This window comes from Callithrix jacchus, chromosome 1 (genome assembly GCF_049354715.1).
Source record: "Callithrix jacchus isolate 240 chromosome 1, calJac240_pri, whole genome shotgun sequence".
Taxonomy (NCBI): domain Eukaryota; kingdom Metazoa; phylum Chordata; class Mammalia; order Primates; family Cebidae; genus Callithrix; species Callithrix jacchus.
In genome coordinates, this window is record NC_133502.1 from 195,475,283 (window position 1) to 195,495,008 (window position 19,726).

Below are 19,726 nucleotides of genomic sequence, written 5' to 3' on the forward strand. Positions count from 1 at the left end.
AACTCAGGAGGTGGAGGTTGCAGTGAGCTGAGATTGTGACATTGCAGTCCAGCCTGGGCCACAGAGCAAGCAAGACTCTGTCTCCAAACAACAACAATGAAAAAAAAAAAAAAACAAAAAGGAAGAAGGCAAGCTGTAGATAGCAGCAGGCACTCGGCATTATCTTCTTTTTTTTTTTTTGCAGTGAGCTGAGATCACACCATTGCGCCCCAGCCTAGTTAACGAGAGTGAAACCCCGTCTCAAAAAAAAATAAGAGAAAAAAGAAAAATTCATCTGATGAACATGGCAGAGGTGGCCAGAGGTCGCACTGGGCGGGGGCGGCTAGGCAGGGGGAGCGGGGAAGCAGGGGCCTGGCCAGCAAGCTGAGGAGAGGGAGGCTGGACCCCTCTCAGGCCCCAACTCCTTCCAGGGCAGCCTCACCCCCCACGCTGGCTGCCTGGAGTGAGCCACTCCTGCTCCATCAAGCGGCCCCAGGCCGGGTGGGGTGGTGTCATGGGGTCGGGGACCTGCTCACCAGTCAGTCCCGGCCTACAGAATGGTAAGCATTTTTGTACTAAACATATCTAAACATAGAAAAGCTGAAAAGCTACAGTAAAAATATTGCATTAGGCATTATAATCTTTTTTTTTTCTTTGAGACAAGGTCTCACTGTTGCCCAGGCTGGAGTGCAGTGGCACGACCATGGCTCGCTGCAGCCTCGACTTTCCTGGGCTCCGGTGAGTCTCCCACCTCAGCTTTCCAAGTAGCTGGGACTACAGGCAGGCACCACTATGCCTGGCTTATTTTGTATTTTTTATAGACAGGGTTTCACCATATTGCCCAGACTGGTCTCAAACTCCTGGGCTCAAATGATCCACCCGCCTCGGCCTCCCAACGTGCTGGAATGACAGGAGTAGTGATTCACCCGCATTATAATCTCATGGGGACACCATTGTATATGGGGACACAGAAACGGAAATGAGGTGCATGACTGCACTTCCTAAGGTCTTTGCCAGCAAGGTGACAGTGCAGGCTTTCTTCAAAAACCTTGATTTACACCTAATCTCCTGGCCAAAAAGGATGGCAAGGCTTGTTAGTTGGCAGAGGCTATGCCCTTTTTACCTGCTGAGGATATATATGCTCCAAGATTTCTAGTTAGTTCAAGTCCCCATAATCCAGGGATCACTCAATCCAGGGATGAAAGGTTCAGAGATGCCAGTAGGCATAGGGCAGCCAAACACTCAAAAGAAGTGAATCCATACCTCCTATTTGGAGTATACTCAACTTTATAAGAGGTAAAAGGCAAGAGGTACTGCTTTTCCTTCCTTCAATCCTGTTTCCTGACAGATTTTTCCTTAAGTTTGTTTTATTTATTTACTTTTATTTTTTTGAGCAGAGTCTCACTCTGTTGCCCAGGCTGGAGTGCAGCGGCACGTTCCGGCTCACTGCAACCTCTGCAGTGAGGCTCAAGCGATTCTCCTGCCTCAGCTTCCCGAGTAGCTGGGATTACAGGGATACGCCACCACACCTGTAGGGTCCAGCCCTGCAGGGTCCTGTGCGCTCCTCTCTGCTGGTGTGGAGACGAGAAACTGTAGAAATAAAAGACGCCGGGCACGATGGCTCAAGCCTGTAATCCCAGCACTTTGGGAGGCCGAGGCGGGTGGATCATGAGGTCCAGATATAGAGACCATCCTGGTCAACATGGTGAAACCCTGTCTCTACTAAAGATACAAAAAATTAGCTGGGCATGGTGGCGCATGCCTGTAATCCCAGCTACTCAGGAGGCTGAGGCAGGAGAATTTCCTGAACCCGGGAGGCGGAGGTTGCAGTGAGCCGAGATCGCGCCATTGCACTCCAGCCTGGGTAACAAGAGCGAAACTCTGTCTCAAAAAAAAAAAAAAAAGAAATAAAAGACGCCCCATCCATACAGGGCTGAGGTGGTCCTGGGGGACTCGGCCTTCTGGGTCCTGAGGTATATCCTTGGATTGTACCACCTTGGCCAGTCTCCTGAGTTGAACAGATGAAGTTTTACCCCAGAGGAGACCAGGAGGCTGGGGATGCCGAGGCAGTTGACAGCAGCAACCACTGACTCCAGATGAATAACATGATATGCTTCACCCCCTTTTTCTTTTCTTTCTTTTTTTTTTTTTTGAGATGGATTTTCACTCTTGTCACCGAGGCTGGAGTGCAATGGTGTTATCACCCTTTATATCCTCCCCATCTGGACAAGAGAAGGGGTTGGCTATGCCTAGATAAGTAAGGCCTTACATGTAACACTTTTCCTTCCTCCCTCCCTCCCTCCCTCCCTCCCTTCCTTCCTTCCTTCCTTTCCTTTTCTTTCCTTTCCCTTTCTTTCTTTTCTCTCTCTCTCGTTCTCTCTTTCTCTCTCTCTTTCTTTCTTTCTTTCACAGGGTCTGACTCTGTCGTCCAGGTCATCATGGCTCACTACAGCCTTGACCTCCGTGAGTTCAAGCAATGTTCCTCCCTCTGCCTCAAAAGTAGCTGAGATTACAGGCACGCACCACCACACTGGGTTATTATTATTACTATTTTAATAGAGATGAAGTCTCACTATTTTGCTCAGGCTGGTCTCAAACTCCTGGGCTTAAATGATCCTCCCACCTAGCCCTCTCAAAGTGCTGGGAATACAGGTGTGAGTCGCTATGCCCAGCTCCATATAATCTCTCTTTCTTTCTTTTTTTTTTCTTTCTTTCTTTCTTTCTGACAGTCTTGCTCTGTCCCCCAGGCTGGAGTACAGTGGTGTGATCTCGGCTCACTGCAACCTCTGCCTCCCGGGTTCAAATGATTCTCCTGCCTCAACCTCCTGAGTAGCTGGAATTACAGGCACACGCCGCCACACCTGGCTAATTTTTTGTATTTTTAGTAGAGATGGGGTTTTACCATGTTGGCCAGGCTGGTCCTGAACTCCTGACCTCAAGTGATCAACCTGCCTCAGCCTCCCAAAGTGCTGGGATTACAGGCATGAGCCACCACGCCCGGCCCCATATAACATTTCAAAGGTGCTAAATCCCATTCTTCCTCTGAGTGCTACCCGTACTTGGGCCAAGAGTATGGGTAACAGCCTTAACCAATTCTCTTGGGCCTCCTGGCAGGACTTGGCTAAGCTACCGTTGGGAGTTCTATTGGACCTTTCGGTCTTTCCCAACCAGTTTGGTCTCCAGGCTACATGTCACTTCCACTGTAAGACCAAGGCCTGGGAGGTTTTTGCCACTATGTTAGAAATGAATGTGGGTCCATTAGCATTCTGGACTGACTTAGGGAGACTGATTCGAGGGGTAAACTCCTTTAGTAAAGCCTTCATGGCTTCCACCTTTTCAGTCCAGCATGGAAAAGCCTCTATCCAGCCAGTAAAAGCGTCAAGAAAACAAAGCACCAGGGGATATTTAAATCCTCTGGAAGCCATGGAGCCAATGTGCCAGTCCTCCCCTTGCACGATTCCCCTGAATTGTACCACCTTGGCCAAGGGAGGTATGGGAGGTCTGGTTTGAGCATTGTTTCTCTGACAATAGACACACTGGTCAGCCACTTTGCCTATCATTTTCTTCAATTTTGGGGTCCTTATTATCCTGAGGAGCCAAGTGTGCATAGCCTCCTTGCCATAGTTCGAGAGATCATGGGCAGGATTTATAGTAGCCCAACTCAGATTTCTGGACACCCAAATCCTGCCTTTCTTATTTAGGGCCCATCCCTCTGAGAGGGAACTCTGATGATCTCTCTCTTACATGGCTTTCTGTAACTCCCTAGGGGAGTGTCTTGGTTTATATTCATAAAGAGGTATTGAAGGAAGCAAGGACTTTCCCTCCCTGTATGTGCCAGGTTGCTCCCCTTCATTATTCCAAAGTCCCCCATTAGATGACCTCAGCAATCTGTTATTTCCACCGCCTGCAGTAGTGCCAATATTTATGTTGCATATTTGATTTGTCATTGGCATTTAGAAGTCCCTTTTCTTACTCGATTGCACCATGAACATGGATCACAGAGAACACGTATCTCACGTCTGTATAAATAAGGCCTTGCCTTTTCTTAGTGCCAGGGTGCTGGTTAAGGCTATTTATTATCTCTATCTTTGGGGCTGAAGTTTGGGCAGGGAGGCTTTTGGCCTCTATGCTTTCCCACAAGGAGACAACTGCATATTCTGCCCTTCTTCTGCCTCTTTCAGGAAGCTACTGCCATCTACGAACTCAATGTCTTCCTTTTCTTCTTCAACCACATCTCTGCTATGGAGAATCTTGAAGGTCATTTCTACCAAATGTGAGGTGTTAACATTAGGATCTGAGACTTGTGTCTTTCCTGGGCGCGTCCTCAAACTTTGGCTAAATTAACCTTTATTAATTGAGACACCTGTCTTATTTTATTTTTTTTTTGGTTAATGCAATAAAGTAGAATCTCTATGTCATATCATACATAAAAATTAGTACAGATGGACCTAAATATGGTGGGTGCATCAGTAGAAAATACAAGAGAATGTCTCTATGACCTTGGGACAGGGCCTGAGTTCTTAAGGACGACACAAAATGCTCAAATCATTAAGGAAAAGATTGATAGTCGCCTGTTATGATTCCAAATTTGTGCTTCAAAAAAAAACACCTTAGAAATTGGGGGTGGAAAGGGAGCAAGTCACAGAGTAGGTGCAAATATTTGCAATTAATGCACTGAACTAGTAAAATACTGGTATCCATAAAATTGTAAAGAACTACCAATCAATAAGAAAAAAACCACAACTCAGTAGAAAAATGGGCAAATATATATATATATACAGGCAATTCTCAGAACATGAAACAGTGTAGCCAATAATCACATTTTTTTTTTTTTTGAGACAGAGTTTCGCTCTTGTTACCCAGGCTGGAGTGCAATGGTGTGATCTCCACTCACCGCAACCTCTTGGGTTCAGGCAATTCTCCTGCCTCAGCCTCCTGAGTAGCTGGGATTACAGGCATGCGCCACCATGCCCAGCTAATTTTTTTTTTTGTATTTTTAGTAGAGACGGGGTTTCACCATGTTGACCAGGGTGGTCTCGATCTCTTGACCTCGTGATCCACCCGCCTCGGTCTCCCAAAGTGCTGGGATTACAGGCACCAATAATCACATTTTTTTAAAAGCTCAAACTTACTGAAAGCAGGGAAATGAAAATCAAAGTTATAATGAATAATACATTCCACACCCATCATGTTGGCATACTCAAACTGTATGTTCAATATGCTATATTTAATGTTATTACAAACTATGTTCAAGATGTTATGTAATATTACATATTATGTACTATTACAATCTATAAAATAGCAAAAAATTGGCAACACTCCAAACGCCCATTACAAGAGAATGGAACCGGATATAGAGTGGAAATTAGCGAAGTAGGCCCACACATCTGCGTGGGAGCATCTCAGAGAACCCAGGGGCAAAACGCCAGGATACCCAAACCGAGCCCCACCCCGCCCCCGCACGGAGCAGGCTACAGGCTGATGGGCTGGTTTGACCAAGCCAGTTCCGCCTTCGCCTGGCCCCTTGAAGCCCCGCCCCCGCGCAGAGCATGCTGGGGACGCACTGGCACGGGGCAGCGGCCAACGGGCGTTCTCTGTTCCGTTAGGAGCCGGTGACCATCCGCCAGTGTATCTAGGGCCTCTGAGGGCGCCGCCGGATGGCTCCCTGTGTCCTGGTGGCCTCGGGGGCTGCAGGGAAGGGGTGGGAAGACTTCCCAGGACTGGGGAGCGCAGGGTGGAAAGGGAAGGGCCTAGGAATCTCAGATTGTTTTGAATCAAGGGCCGAAGCCCGGGTCGGGGGGAGGGAAGGAACTACTTCCGTGCCTTCAGAGGGAGTCTGGAGTCCCAGGCCGTGTCGGGTGGAAGGAACTGTGCAGCGTCCCAGAGGGAGGGAAAGAGAAGGGGAGAGGGGTGGACTTAAAGTGGAGGGGAAAGAAGGGAGATGGCAGAAATGGAGGGCAGGAGAGGCATCGTTCCCCAGCCCTATAAACTATAACGAGCCCCTGCTAGAGAGCAGAAAAGGGGTGGGTGGGGAGTGGGGGGCTAGAAAGGAAAAGAAACAAAAGCCATTTTGGTCTGAGTCAGGACCCCAGCTCTTGGACAGGAAGAGACCTCCGAGATGGCTTTCTTAGGTGGCTGTGACTGCAGCTCTTTGTGGTGCCTCAAGCTCCCTCTTAACCCACGGGAGACTTAACCTTTACCTTCGGGAGAGATTTCGCGTTAAGGAGGGGAAAGAAGGACAGAGGGACAGTGGCAAAGGGATGCCAGGGGGAGATAAGGGAGAGAACACGGGAGTGTTAGATTTTGAAAAAAAGATGAGGTTAAAGACAGTTGATGACTCAGACACAGGTTTATTAACACGGCCTAGCGAGGTGGGGACCAACTCAATGCCAAAGCCCCACTACCACTTACAGGCTGGAAAAATTCTAACGAGAGGGGTCTGGATGGTATGACTTACGGCCCAAGAAGATGTTAATTAAAATATTTTTTAAATCTTTGTCCAACAGGATGTGAAAAAGAAGTCAGACAATTAGGCAGGTGTTACTGAAAGCCCAAACCCCTGTGGAATGTTTCACTCTGACCATCATCTACAAAATGACGGATTTACAAAAGAATACAGCTTGGACTAACAATGAGGGCACAGCCTGTGGAGAGCTAGGCACTGATTTTAAGGGAAGTCTGTCTTCGGCTACGCCAGAACCGCAATCTTATTTTAAGGGCGTCTGGCTGTGGTGGACTATGTCTAAGACTAGGGGGTCCAGAGAAGACCCCATCCTTAGTAACCCTTGTCAGTAGGGAGACTTCTCATGGAATCTACTCCTTGGGTTTGACCCTCTCTATCTTGATGTTGATCCTTTTTAGGTTTTGAAGAAGGGAGATGGGAGAAATTCATCCTTCTTAGATTTTGAAGGGAAGGTGAGGGTTCAAGAAGAATCGAGAAGGGTTCACAATGCCATGAGACAGGACAGAAATATATTAAAAGAAAAAAAAAAAGAGTTGGTGGCTTAACGGCAACACAGGTTTATTGCCATGCCAGCACAAACCTGTGGAGGGGGGACAAGCTTAGTGTCACAGCATGTGTCCTGCTTACAGACTGGAATGGTTATTGTAAGAATAAAAGAAGAAAGCGACACGAAGGGTGACTGGACAGTCAACAGGGATGAGTTTAGGCAAACCTGAGAGGGGCTGCTGGCTGAGTTAGGCCACACTCTCTTACAAACTAAGGATATTTAAGGGTTTTGGAAGGGGACTTATGATAGGTTCAGAATGTTTCATGTGAGGAAAAGTTTATGGCGGGGTTGGAGTATCTCTGGTCGGAGAGGAGACTATCTTGGGGCTGGCATATTTCTGATCAGAAAGGGGTTTATCTTAGAGTTGGAAAGTTTCTGGGTATGCTGACAGCCATTTGGCTGATGTTTTGGACCTGGATTTAGGCAGCTTTTAATTAAGGGGGAACTTAGAATGGTGGTGTTCAAGATGGCAGTGCTTCTGCTCTGTCAGTTACATGTCTGGAAGCGGGGAGGGGGGCAGTATGGCTTGCTGCCCAGCATGTTGATAAAGCTGCTCCTTGGCTCCTTGTCCAGCAGGAGGTGATAGGGATGTTCCTGTAGTTAGGTGGTTAGGCAGTATGTTTTTAAAAACATTCCTCATGGAATGTTTTACTCTGATCAGGGTTTATGAAATGTCAGGAGGGTTACAAAATGGTGCAGGGATCTTGGGGTTTAGGCCCACATCCCTCAGGGAAGACCTTGTTGGTTTTCTCCTTACAGATCCTGATGCTCATGTGGGGATACATCTCAATAGGGAAAATATTGAGCTCCCAATGTTTTTGTGAAGCTGTTTTGCCATCTATGAAATAATTACTGCTCTGCCCCCTCCTGGGGTTGTTAGAGACCCAGTGAGATACTAAAAGCATGTTTAAAGCATGTAAGGTCTGCAAATGCAATGAAGTGTTGTCAGAAAGCCCAGCTCACGTGGCTTTAAGGGCCACTGGTGAGAGAAGATTGGAGGCAGCCTGTTCTGGCCAGAGCCTCCTGTTAGTTTCTCCTCACTGTTCCCTTTACCAGGAAGGCTACATCAGTTTGATCAACTGCCAGTCTGTTTGCCCTCATTCTCCTTGGCTCTGCCCTGAGTCCAGAAACCTGGATTTGAAACCTGTGTCTGTCGCTTACTAGCTGAGTGATCTTGGGCAAGTCATTTCCGCTCTTTCCTGCTTAAGTAGAGCTAAGACAGCCTATGAGTGAAACTATATAAACCAAGGCATAATTGCTGGCTCCAGTAGGAGGCAGCTGGTCTGAGGGAGAAGCCCTGGCCAGGAATCTGTTAGAGACAGATTATTATTTTGTCACCAACTGGAATGGCCTTGGGACAAAGCACAGCAGCTGTCTTGATCTCATCAATATCCTTGACTTAATCCCTTGGGTCATGCTGTGTCATCTTCAACATCAGTCACTTCCATTAGCCTTAGCATTGGCCTTGACCTCAGTTTCCTCATGTGTGACTTGAGGATGATGATTCTTATAGGAAGCAATAAGCTTGGGGTAAAGAAGCTATTGGGTCACATTACACTTTAAATGCATTTAAGTGGGGTCTTCAGTTTATAAAGATTAGCAGATTGCATGGCATGAGAACAGAGCCATGGAGAATGTTTGAGACCCCATTAATAGCTGATAAGAGGATAATCAGTGAGCACTGGGAGGGGAGGATTGAGTCTTGAAGAGTTGGAAGGGAAAATTGAGTCTTAGGTGAAGAGTTGGAGGGGGAGGATTGAGTCTTGGGTGAAGAGTTGGGGAGAATTGAGTCTTGGATGAAGAGTTGGAGGGGAAGATTGAGCCTTGGGTGAAGAGTTGGAGGGGGAGGATTGAGTCTTGGGTGAAGAGTTGGGAAGATTGAGTCTTGGGTGAAGAGTTGGAGGGGAAGATTGAGCCTTGGGTTAAGAGTTGGAGGGGGAGGATTGAGTCCTGGGTGAAATTGGAGGGGAAGATCAAGTCTTGGATGAAGAGTTGGAGGGGGAGGATTAAGTCTTGGGTGAAGAGTTGGAGGGGAGGATTGAGTCTTGGATGAAAAGTTGATTGGAAAACAAAACTGAACAGAAAACCAGGGCATCATCAACACTGATGAGTAATTTTTTTCTCTATAAAATGATTATTTAGATTAAGAAATGACAAATTTCGAAAAGCTGACAAGCACCACAAACTCCAGGAAAACAAAAAATCTGACATTTTTACTACGTGCCAGACACCTTCACCTTTAAAATACTCTGTTCCCTCATATTTTTTGGCTGCAGACTCTTTGATCGCATTCTCGTGTGACAGTGATTGTGTCATATTTCCTATGGAGAGAATAGAAAGACAGTTCTGCCTCTCCTTTGGCAGTAGGCAGATCCCTGTGAGGTAGGAGATCAGCAGGACTTTTCCAAGCACAGGTGAAAACCCTGCTGATCAAAACATGACATAACAATAATAAAGAAGAGCCAAAACTAGCTCAGATTAGGAATTATAATGCATTTGCATAAGATACACCCACCAGGGCCATGACAGTTTATAAATGACGCCATGGCAATAACCCAGGAATGACCTTATATGGTTCCAGGGACTTCTCGTTTCTTTTCCAGAAAGTTCATGAATAACCTGTCCCTTATTTAACATATAATTAACAGTGGGTATAACTGTGGTTTGCCAGAAATCTTGGAGTGCTGTTCTACCTATGGGTTCACCCAGCTCTGTCTCTGGAGGAGCAAACTGGAATATACTCACTTTGCCTTCAGTTTTCTCTGTGGAAATCTTTGCAGTGCAAAGCCAAGAACCCTCCCTGGCTGAGTCCCAATATGGGGGTTCGCCTGCATCAACTGGAAGCCATTTATGCACAAAGATAACCATAGCAATTTAAGTAGATACAGAAGTGACTTCAAAGCCCAGAAATCCCACTAAACCCATGCAAGATGATCCCCCAATTTTGCCTTGGAAGCCATATCCAAAATAGCCACAGCCATTGCAACAGGACAGGTGTGTGACAGAGGGAGAATGTGAACTGGAAAGAGACAGTGGGCCTCAACCGACTTGTAAAAGTATCTTCCACATAATTTCCAGAAGCACATGACGAAAGCATTGATAGGACTCCTCCCAAGGCAGAGGGCCCCTGGACGGTGAACACAGTGCAGTCTTTTAAGCCACCTCTGCTCTGAATAATTGCAGCTGCACCCGTTGCAGCCCCCTTCTCCCCCAACACATCCCATCTCACCCTCTCAACACATACAGTGGGGAGGTTCTGAGATTTGTACCCACCCACCAAAAGAACCCTCCTGAGTAGGATGAGATTCTCTGGCCCCGAGCTGGGCTCTAGCCTACTGTGTTCTCCTGCACACCCACAGGAGGCAGTCAAAGCTGAACTTTGAACCACAAGTGCACTTCTTGAAAGGGAGCAGAGTGGGAGCCAGAAAAAGCACCTTGGATCCTATACATGCCTTTGGGAACCCCAAGGGAACTCTTGGGGCTCCATGTCTGGTCACCTTTACACTGCCTTATAAGACTGTTGGGAGGAGCTATTGAAAACTCTTGCATAAGACATCCACAAGCACCAAAAACATGGCAGAAGGGGAGGGGAAGCGGGAGAGAAAATGAGTAGAATGGGAATAGACTGTAGATTGGAAGGGAGGGCAGTTAGGGAGGGGGCACCAGCTGGGGACTCAGCACATCAAGAGTGTAAATTCTAGATAAATGGCATATAAAACTAGACTTTATAAAAAGGTGTGCATATGACCTTTAAATAGTACCTTTTCTAAAAAAAAAAAAATCCTTTTTTTAAAAAATCTTACTAAAGCAATTAAGCCTCAGGATGAAAACAGCAATATTAGATAATGAGAAATAAAATGGGGATACTTGTGACACAGTAATGCTTTTTATTTTGAAAAGACAGGGTCTTGCTTTGTCACCCAGGCTGGAGTGCAGTGGAGTGATCATAGCTCACTGCAGCCTCAATCTTCAAGGCTTGAATGATCTTCCCACAACAGTCTTCCATGTAGCTAGGAATACAAGGGCTCACCGCCACATCCGGTAATTTTTAGATTTTTTGTAGAGACGAGGTCTCACTGTGTTGCCCAGGTTGGTCTCAAACGTTTGACCTCAAGCAATCCTTCTGCCTTAGCCTCCAAAAATGTCAGGATTACGGCCATGGGCCAGCACACCTAGCCCAGAAATGTTCCTAAAAGTCTGAAACAGTAAGTTAACTGCTATTAAGAAATATATAAAAAGATAAACATATACTATGATATATGAAATGTCACCATTCAGTCATGGTCACAACAGTGATTAAAATATCCAACAGTTCAGGCAAGTCTGAGAACTGAGAGGGACGTACAGGATTGGTTTGGAAGCCAGAATTAGGATTGTCAGAGCTGGAAAAGCAGAAGCAAGGCAAGAGTGTGCACAGGAGTGGGGCATGCAGCAGCTCCGTGGTATGCCGTGTGTCCTCTTTTATGGCAGGCCAGCTTCAGCCCAGCTCCAGCCCAGCAGATGAGAATCACCAGATGGGTGGAAAGAGTGGATTCAGGTAAAATCTCAGACCGTGCATCATAACGGAGAGACTTAAAATGTTTGCCTTATGGGTCATAAAACTAATAAAAGTGACAACATAGGGATAATAGAGTAGGTCAGTAAATGCGGTAAGCCACCTGCCACCTCTCCAGAGCTTCAACCATCCCACAGAAATACTGGGGCAGCAGGATTTCACAAAGCTTGTGAGAAGAGCTCTCGGTCCAGGGTCCAGGGCATGATCTAGAGGACTCAGGTGTTCCAGGATCTCTATCCCCGGGGAACCAACTACATTATTACCTCAGATTTATCACTCCTCACTGTGGTGACTCTGGGCAAGTCACTTAAAATGTCTGAGTTTTAATTCACTGAATTGGAAAATATGGGTTGTAGCCCCTTCCCTGCCTGTCCCTTGGGGCTCACTTGGGGATCAGGAAAATCACAGATCTCTGTCATGAGCTGGAAATCATGTGGCCATGGAAACTGTAAAGTCACTTTCCATCCTACCCTGCGCAGAGACATGCAAGCTCCCTCTCTGTATTCAACCACTACCAAGTATCTGGATGATTCTTCCTGACATTGATTGAACATTTTAGGGCATTTCCAAAAACATGAGTCTTTTTAAGTCTTTGTCTGCATTTCATCCTTTAAGACACTATAGACCTTAGTAGGTCTGTAGCTTATATCTAACGTTTTCACATCTGAGAATAGGGAAGAGAGGCACAGATAAATTCATATCCATCTCCCAGGTATGTGCAAATTCTAAGTAGGATTTGAACCCAGCCTATTTTTGCTAACTTGGAACTTTTGCTTTTCTATATTGTCTCCTCTGAATAAAGGTGTCTGCCTGGAAAAACAAGTCTTCCTAGAACCCAGATCTAATTCAGGTAGCATTGAAAAGCAGTCGGTGAAAACTGGGATCAAAAGTTTAAACTGAGAAAGTTTTTACTAATTTCTCTGTGGTCCTCTGCCAGCAAAATGTCAAGCACTGTCTTTATTATAATAAATTTCTGCCTTGCAGGTTTGGCTGGCTGCGCCAGGAGCTGGGCAGCAAAAAAACGTAGGCGTAAGAACATGTGTCCCAATGAAAATGAAGGTAGGGTAGAAATTATATCATTAAGTTTATTGAAGCAAATAATTCCAGTTTACTCATCCAGTGTCCCATATGAGAGAAACTCAGTAAATGCTATGTCATGTTCTTCATTTCTTTCATTTGTGCCCATTTAATGCATTAAATCAATGGGTGATGCAACTACACAAGTAAAGTTATGTTGACAACTTAGAGTTTGTTTTTTTGTTGTTGTTGTTTCTTTGTTTTTGTGAGAAGGTCTCATTTTGTCACCCAGGAGTGCATTGGTGCAATCACAGCTCATTGCAATCCTGACCTCCCCATGTTCAGGTGATCCTGCTACCTCAGCCTCCCAAGCAGATGGCTGTAATGCGCATGCTTTATACCAAGCTATTTTTAAAACTTTTACTTTTTTCGTAGAGACAGGGTTTCACCATGTTGCCCAGCTTGGTTCACTTTTGATAGTAAAGGACATCTCAAATATTTAGACATTTGCTTTCAGTTTGGGCAATTATGAATACAGCAGTTATAAACCTTCTTGTGTCTTGTTTGGAAACATAATTTTAAAAATGTAACAAAGGCAATGCTAAAATTATGGTTACTTGCTTGTATGGTAAGACGACGTTTCCTTGTAAGAATTTTGGTAGAATTTACCGGTGAATTCATCTGCAGGTGGTGCTTTTTTTTTTTTTTGAAAAGATACTAATTATTGATTCAATTTCTAAAATAAATATAGGCCTATTCAGATGATTCGTTTATCCTGAGAAGACTTGTAACTTTCTGAAACAGATCCAAAAAATTAGCTCATTTCATATAATGTATCCAAGTGTGAGCACAGATGTGTTCACAATATTCCTTTCTTAGTATTTTTTGATTCCACTAGTCTTCAACTGATATTATTAGTACATCGTGACTTCCTTCTTTTCCTTTCTGGTTAGACAAGGTAGAGGTTTATCAATGTTATTGATCTTTTCAAAGAACTGGTTTTTGGTTTTGTTGATTTTCTCTGATGATTTCCTGTTTTTTATTCCATTAATTTCTGCAATCATTATGTATTTTTTTTCTATTTAACATTACACTGCTGTTTTTCTTCCATTGCCCAAGGTGGAAGCTAGATTATGAATTTAGATTTTTCTCATTATTGACACAGCATCATGAATGTTACTGAATATAATATGAAAACGCACAGTTAATAAGTAAAATAATAAATATGTATGCTTTACTAAAATCTTAAAAATACAACAGCATAGATGATAAATGTAGTGGCAGGATATGTAGATCCACAGAAGTTAAATAATCCTGTAATGTTTCATAAAATGTTGGGATTTGCCTAGACCTTCACGTGGGCAGCAGGTGTGATGAGATGCTCTCCCTGAGCCATACAGTGCCTTTCTGTATTAACCGGTTCTCAGACTATTTCACACTGATGAGGTTGCCCTAGCTAGAAAGCCAAGGCTCTTTCATTTCTTTCTGCCCCTCTCCTTTGCCTTCCTTCAACACCATAAAGAGTGGTCCAGCAGCAGCTCAGTCCATGCTAGTCAGCAGCCCAGCTCCATACACTGCAGCTTCGGTCCACATCCCCCAGGCCTCCTTGTGAGATTCCTCAGCAGCACCAATGCAGTGACTGTCACTCTGTGTTCTCTTAGGTCGTGTTGAGGTCCTCCAGGACTGCGTCCTTGAAGACATCAAGGAGGAGGAGCCCCTGGTGAGATGCATTTGTTCATCTTGAGGAGAAATGTCTTTTTCTGGGGCTTCTAGAATAGCAAGTGAGTATCATTTTTGACTGCCATTGTGAATCAGGCCTCAGCTGTCATGGACTCTAGCAACTAGTCACTGGAGTTTATGACCAACTGAGGCCTGATTGATGATGTCAGTCAAAAGATGACATCACTGACAAACTAGTAGTGAGCCTATTTCTCAGTAGCAACATTTTCTTCCTGAAAAATAATTTTGTATTTGGCAGCCAACATGGACTGGCGAAATATCCCATGAAAACCCACTGCATCAGTGGCTCACAGCCAGTGGAATCCCAGCACTTTGGGAGGCTGAGGCAGACAGGGCCAACATAATGAAACCTCATCTCTACTATAAATACGAACATTAGCTGGGCATGGTGACAGGCACCTGTGGTCACAGCTACTTGGAAGGCTGAGTGAGGCAGGAGAATTGCTTGAACCTGGGAAGCTGAGGTTGCAGTGAGCCAAGATGATGCCACTGCATTCCAGCCGGGGTGACAGAGCAAGAATCTGTCCAAAACCAAAGACAAAAAGCCACAGCCCTTTCTCCAAGCATCCTCTATGCTTTATTTGGGGGTCAGTGACGTGATCACTGTTTGATACCTGGTTTTCTAACACCACCAAGTGAATAAAAGACCTGTGCAGTCAGGACCCAGTATGATCTGATCCTCATGACGGTCTTTTTCCCTCTTACTTCAGGCGGATACGGTACATGAGGATCACCACCGTACGTATTCTTTGTTTGACATAGCTTCATTGGGATGTAGTTGACATGCAACCCAATTCACCCATTTAAAGTGGGTGATTTGGTGTTTTAACTATATTTATAGGCTATGCACGCATGTTACAATCTAATTGTAAAACCTCTTCATTCCTCCTCAAAGAAACCTCATTAGTAGACACCCCTCTGTTTTTCCCAACCTTGCACCCCCGGTTCTAGGCAGCCCTAATGTACTTCTTGTTTCTATATACAGTGCCTTTCTGTATTAACTGGTTCTTAAGGTGACTATTTCACAGTGATGAGGTTGCCCTAGCTAGGAAACCAAGGCTCTTTCATTTCTCTCTGCCCCTCTCCTTTGCCTTCCTTCAGCACCAAGGAGAATAGTCCAGCAGCAGCTGAGTCCATGCTGGTCAACCACCCAGCTCCACACATTCCAGCCCCCGTCCACGTTCCCCAAAGCTCCTTGTGAGATTCCTCAGCAGCACTAATGCACTGACTGTCACTCTGTGTTCTCTTAGGTCCTGTTGAGGTCCTCCAGGACTGCGTCCTTGAAGACATTGAGGAGAGGAGCCCCTGGTGAGATGCATTTGTTCATCCTGAGGAGAAATGTCTTTTTCTGGGGCTTCTAGAATAGCAAGTGAGTATCATTTTTGACTGCCATTGTGAATCAGACCTCAGTTGTCATGGCCTCTAGTGACTAGCGACCAGTCACTGGAGTTTATGACTAACTGAGGCCTGATTGACGATGTCAGTGAAAAGATGGCATAACTTACCAACTGGTCATGTGTATATTTCTCAGTAGCAACATTTTCTTGTTGAAAAATAATTTTGTATTTCCCAGCCAGCATAGACACTTGCTAAATATTCCAAACCAACTGCATTTTCAGTAAGCATCCCCTATACTTCATTTGGGGCCAGTGACTTCCTCAAAGTTTGACATCTGGGTTATTTTTGAGACAGAGTCTCTCTGTGTCACCAGGGTACAGTGCAGCAGTGTGATCTTGGATCACTGCAAGCTCCACCTACTGGGTTCAAGCTCCACGTACTGCCTCAGCCTCCCGAGTAGCTGGGACTACAGGCTCCACCACCACCACACCCAGCTTTTTTGTAGTTTTTAGTATAGATGGGGTTTCACCATGTTGGCCAGGGTGGTCTTAATATCTTGACCTCACGATCTGCCCTTCTTAGCCTCCCAAAGTGCTGGATTACAGGTGTGAGCCACCATGCCCCGCCCGCCATCTGGTTTTCTGATACCGCCATGTTAATAAAAGACCTGTGCCAACAGGATTCAGCATGATGTAATCCTCACGGTGTTTCTTTTTCTCTTATTGCAGGAGTGGTCTGTGGGCTGGTATTACCACCGTACGTATTCTTTTTCTTTTAAATAGTTACTTAGATGTAGTTGACATGCAAACCAATTCACCCATTTAAAGTAGGTGATTCAGTGTTTTTATTATATTTTCAGGGTTGTGCAACCATTGTTACAATCTAATTATAGAAGCTCTTCATTCTGCCGCAAGAAACCCCATTAGTAGTGACTCCTCTGTTTTCCCGAACCCCTGCAGCCCTGGCTCTAGGCAGCCCTAATCTACTTCCTGTTTCTATGGTACGCTGCCTTTCCATATTAGCCAGTTCTTCAAATGACTATTTCACAGTGTTGAGGTTGCCCTAGCTAGGAAACCAATGCTCTTTCATTTTTTTCTGCCCCTCTCCTTTGCCTTCCTTCAGCACCAAGGAGAATAGTCCAGCAGCAGCTCAGTCCATGCTTGTGAACCGCCCAGGAAAATGTGTTCAAGTACAAGACAGGATAACAGGACAGAAGGAAACACAGAATCAGGACTCAGGTGATCCCACACAAGACGGTAGTTAATGTGTCATCACAGAAGACTTTAAGGAGATAGCACAGAAAAGCACTCTTGAACTAGGATGACAAAAGGCCGAGAAAGTTGCCCCACTCCCAAAAAAAGGAAATGTGTTTTAGCAGATGAAAAATACCTTTGAAAAGCATGTGATAAATTCTACAGCCCTTGGAGGTGGAAACAGATGTTAGAAAACAGGCAAGTAGAGTCAGAAAATTAGCTTCATGCTAAAAAATAATGGATGTGAAAGCAGACCACCCAGAGGCTACTGACTGCGTGTGGCTGGATAAACTAACATAGGCTTGGAAGAAAGAGAAGATCCAAGAGAAGGACAGAAGTGCTCAGATTTCAGAGGAAGAATGGAGGAAATGTAATGCAACGGCACTATGGAAACACCTTATGACTTCGTGAATAATATTTGCATAGTGATAACCATGTGTGTATCCCTGATTTAATTAAAACAGGCTACGATTGGAAGAAACGGAGAAAATCAGGTCCTGGTGTAGCGCGGAAGGTGTGCTTTCACTTGCTATGAAAGGAAGTCAATAGACGGTGCTGATAATTAACTTAGTGATTCTGTTTTTGTTATTTCACTAAAAATAAGATTAAATACTTAAAGCAGATCCTTCTACCACAACCAGACTATTGAAGTTAACTTAAATGTCAGAAATCCTTAACAGGTGTACACACTAAGCTAAAGACTCTTCTGTATGAATTTGATACTTAGGGAAATAGAAGAGATTTAGAAAATCCACAGTAAGAGGTCCATGCACTGGGTCCCCATTATAATTTAAAGCAATCAAGAGAGATGTACTTTTACGTCAAACTATCAATTTCTTAACTTTTTGACTGTTTACTTATGTGGTTTATACACTTGCTTTCTCTTTTTTCTTGTGCTATGAAAAATAAAACTGGTCACTTTTGATACAAATACCAGAACATAAAAGTAGTTGTTATGGTCTTACTGATTATTCCTATGTAGAATCAGACAGAGTTCCATTTACAAATATTATTTTCAACAATTTATAATTTAAATTATCTGGCATAAATCTTAAAGTAAAATCTAAAATCTTTGTTTTTTTACCTAGTTAACTTTTTCTTTCTATTACATACAAATGAAAGAATGCTCATGTACAAAGGAAAGGGCAATAAAATGAAACCAGATGACAAATGTAGCTAATTAGAGACTTTAACTTGCATGTATGAGCCATGGTCCATTAGTATTCTCCCGTCCTGCATTTACACATAGGTTGCCTTAATTGCCAGACCCTAAGAGCTAAGAGCGCTAATAACTACTTTGGGCCGGACACCCATCTCTAGACGCACCAGAAGCCCTGTAAGCATCTCGAACCACACTTAGTGGTTATTGACTAATATGTCACTAAAAAACAAACAAAAAAAGGGTCTTTACACAACTAGAAAGTAACCTATCTTAAATTTTAAAATGAATATACAAATCTAATTGGACATGGTGTCTGCAGCACAATCTTTTCTTTCTAAAAAAAAGGCTAGAATGGTAAAAGCTCCAAGAGGGGCTTGGGCCATGCTTTGGTTCCTACGCTGCCTCCGCCTTCGATGCTGGAAGGGCCTTGTAGGCAGACATTCCTGCCACTGAAGAGTGAGGGACATGGAATAGCTTTACCATTTCCATGCTCTCTAGGTGTGAGAAGCCAATGCTCTGGAAGGAACTGGGAAATACAATTCTGATACGGATTGGATATGTTCTCCCTCCAAATCTCATGTTAAAATGTGACCCTTAATGTTGGAGACAGGGTCTAGTGGGAGGTGTTTGGGTAATGGCGGTAGATTCCTTATGAATGGCTTGGTCCCATCCCCATGGTAATAAGCAAATTCTCATTCTGGGGGTTTAAAACAGTTTCATACCTTCCTCCGACCCTCTCTACCACCTCTCTCCATATGTGGAGCCACCTGCTTCCCCTGTGCCTTTCATCACGATTGTAAGCTTGCTGAGGCCCTCACCAGAAGCAGATGTTGAAGCCATGTTTGTACAGCCTAAAGATCTATAAGCCAATTAAACCTCATTTTGTTGTAAATTACCCAGCCTTAGTTATTACTTTATATTAATGCAAAAATGAACATAAATTCTAACCAGAAATAATTGACTCAAGACAGGCAAAGTCTACTCAAACTAGAAAAAGGTTAACAAACTCCCATATTTTGCTATGCTACGTTACTTTGCATATTATTATAGGACCCTCACTAGTGTGCCTGCTGTTTAAACCAACTGAAAAACTTGGCTATGCATGGCTTTCTAGCAAGTAAGTGAGGATTGAACATAACACTGAGGAAAATAAGCAGGAGTAGGGCATGTTTGAATTTACGTTTACATCAAATGAGATTGTTAATAACTTAAAAGTTTTGAGTAGCATAAACTTGGATGTGATAAACGCATGTGGTCCGAGGACTGTGTAAGAGGAAGCCAAAAGCACAGAGTCAATCCCCAAGGATGGACAACCATGTTTTTTCATTTGTTTAAATGGAAACCAAGCCGAGTACAACAAATTATAAATTGTTGAAAATAATATTTGTAAATGGAACTTTGTCTCATTCATCTTCCATCATTCATCTTTAAAATGTGCTCTTTGAAGCAAGGGAAAAGGGACAAAGAATAATGAATAAAGACACACCTATGACGCCTCCATCACATGACAAATTGTGTTGATAAAAGATGGCAAAATGTATAAACAAGAAGTTTCCATGTTTTCACTAACATGGTAACAAAGCAAAGTACATCACATGTTAAAATGGGACAAGTGACTATGTGAGAAGTTGAAAATTTTAAACCAATATGAGTTTTTCTAAATGCTTTGTAT

At 44.1% G+C, this 19,726-nt stretch overlaps 1 protein-coding gene across 12 annotated transcripts; it reads left to right on the forward strand.

The window, feature by feature from the left end:
• The first annotated feature begins 5,575 nt into the window (after positions 1 to 5,575).
• On the forward strand, positions 5,576 to 17,212 carry LOC144577609 (uncharacterized). Of its 12 annotated transcripts, none has more exons than XR_013521860.1 (10): positions 5,576 to 5,680; positions 6,486 to 11,526; positions 12,347 to 12,394; positions 12,529 to 12,603; positions 14,223 to 14,281; positions 15,012 to 15,039; positions 15,552 to 15,670; positions 16,368 to 16,395; positions 16,499 to 16,639; positions 16,762 to 17,212. XR_013521860.1 is itself a non-coding variant. In XM_078336506.1 (9 exons), exons 2-9 carry the CDS (start codon positions 11,490 to 11,492, stop codon positions 16,774 to 16,776), a joined length of 348 nt encoding a protein of 115 aa, XP_078192632.1. In that variant the 5' UTR covers positions 5,576 to 5,680; positions 6,486 to 11,489; the 3' UTR covers positions 16,777 to 17,212. The 12 variants fall into 12 exon arrangements, 2 of the variants coding, with proteins under 2 accessions (XP_078192632.1, XP_078192634.1); XR_013521854.1 differs by having other exon boundaries at positions 15,552 to 15,609; XR_013521861.1 differs by lacking the exon at positions 16,499 to 16,639.
• The last annotated feature ends 2,514 nt before the right edge of the window (positions 17,213 to 19,726 follow it).

What these genes read in the sequence shown, in the direction of transcription:
- LOC144577609 (XM_078336506.1), top strand. Translation starts at nt 11,490, where the DNA reads ATGAGAATCACCAGATGGGTGGAAAGAGTGGATTCAG. An exon ending in TCAAGGAGGAGGAGCCCCTG is followed by an intron (nt 14,282 to 15,011) that starts GTGAGATGCATT and finishes CTCTTACTTCAG; the next exon opens with GCGGATACGGTACATGAGGA. An exon ending in ATTGAGGAGAGGAGCCCCTG is followed by an intron (nt 15,610 to 16,367) that starts GTGAGATGCATT and finishes CTCTTATTGCAG; the next exon opens with GAGTGGTCTGTGGGCTGGTA.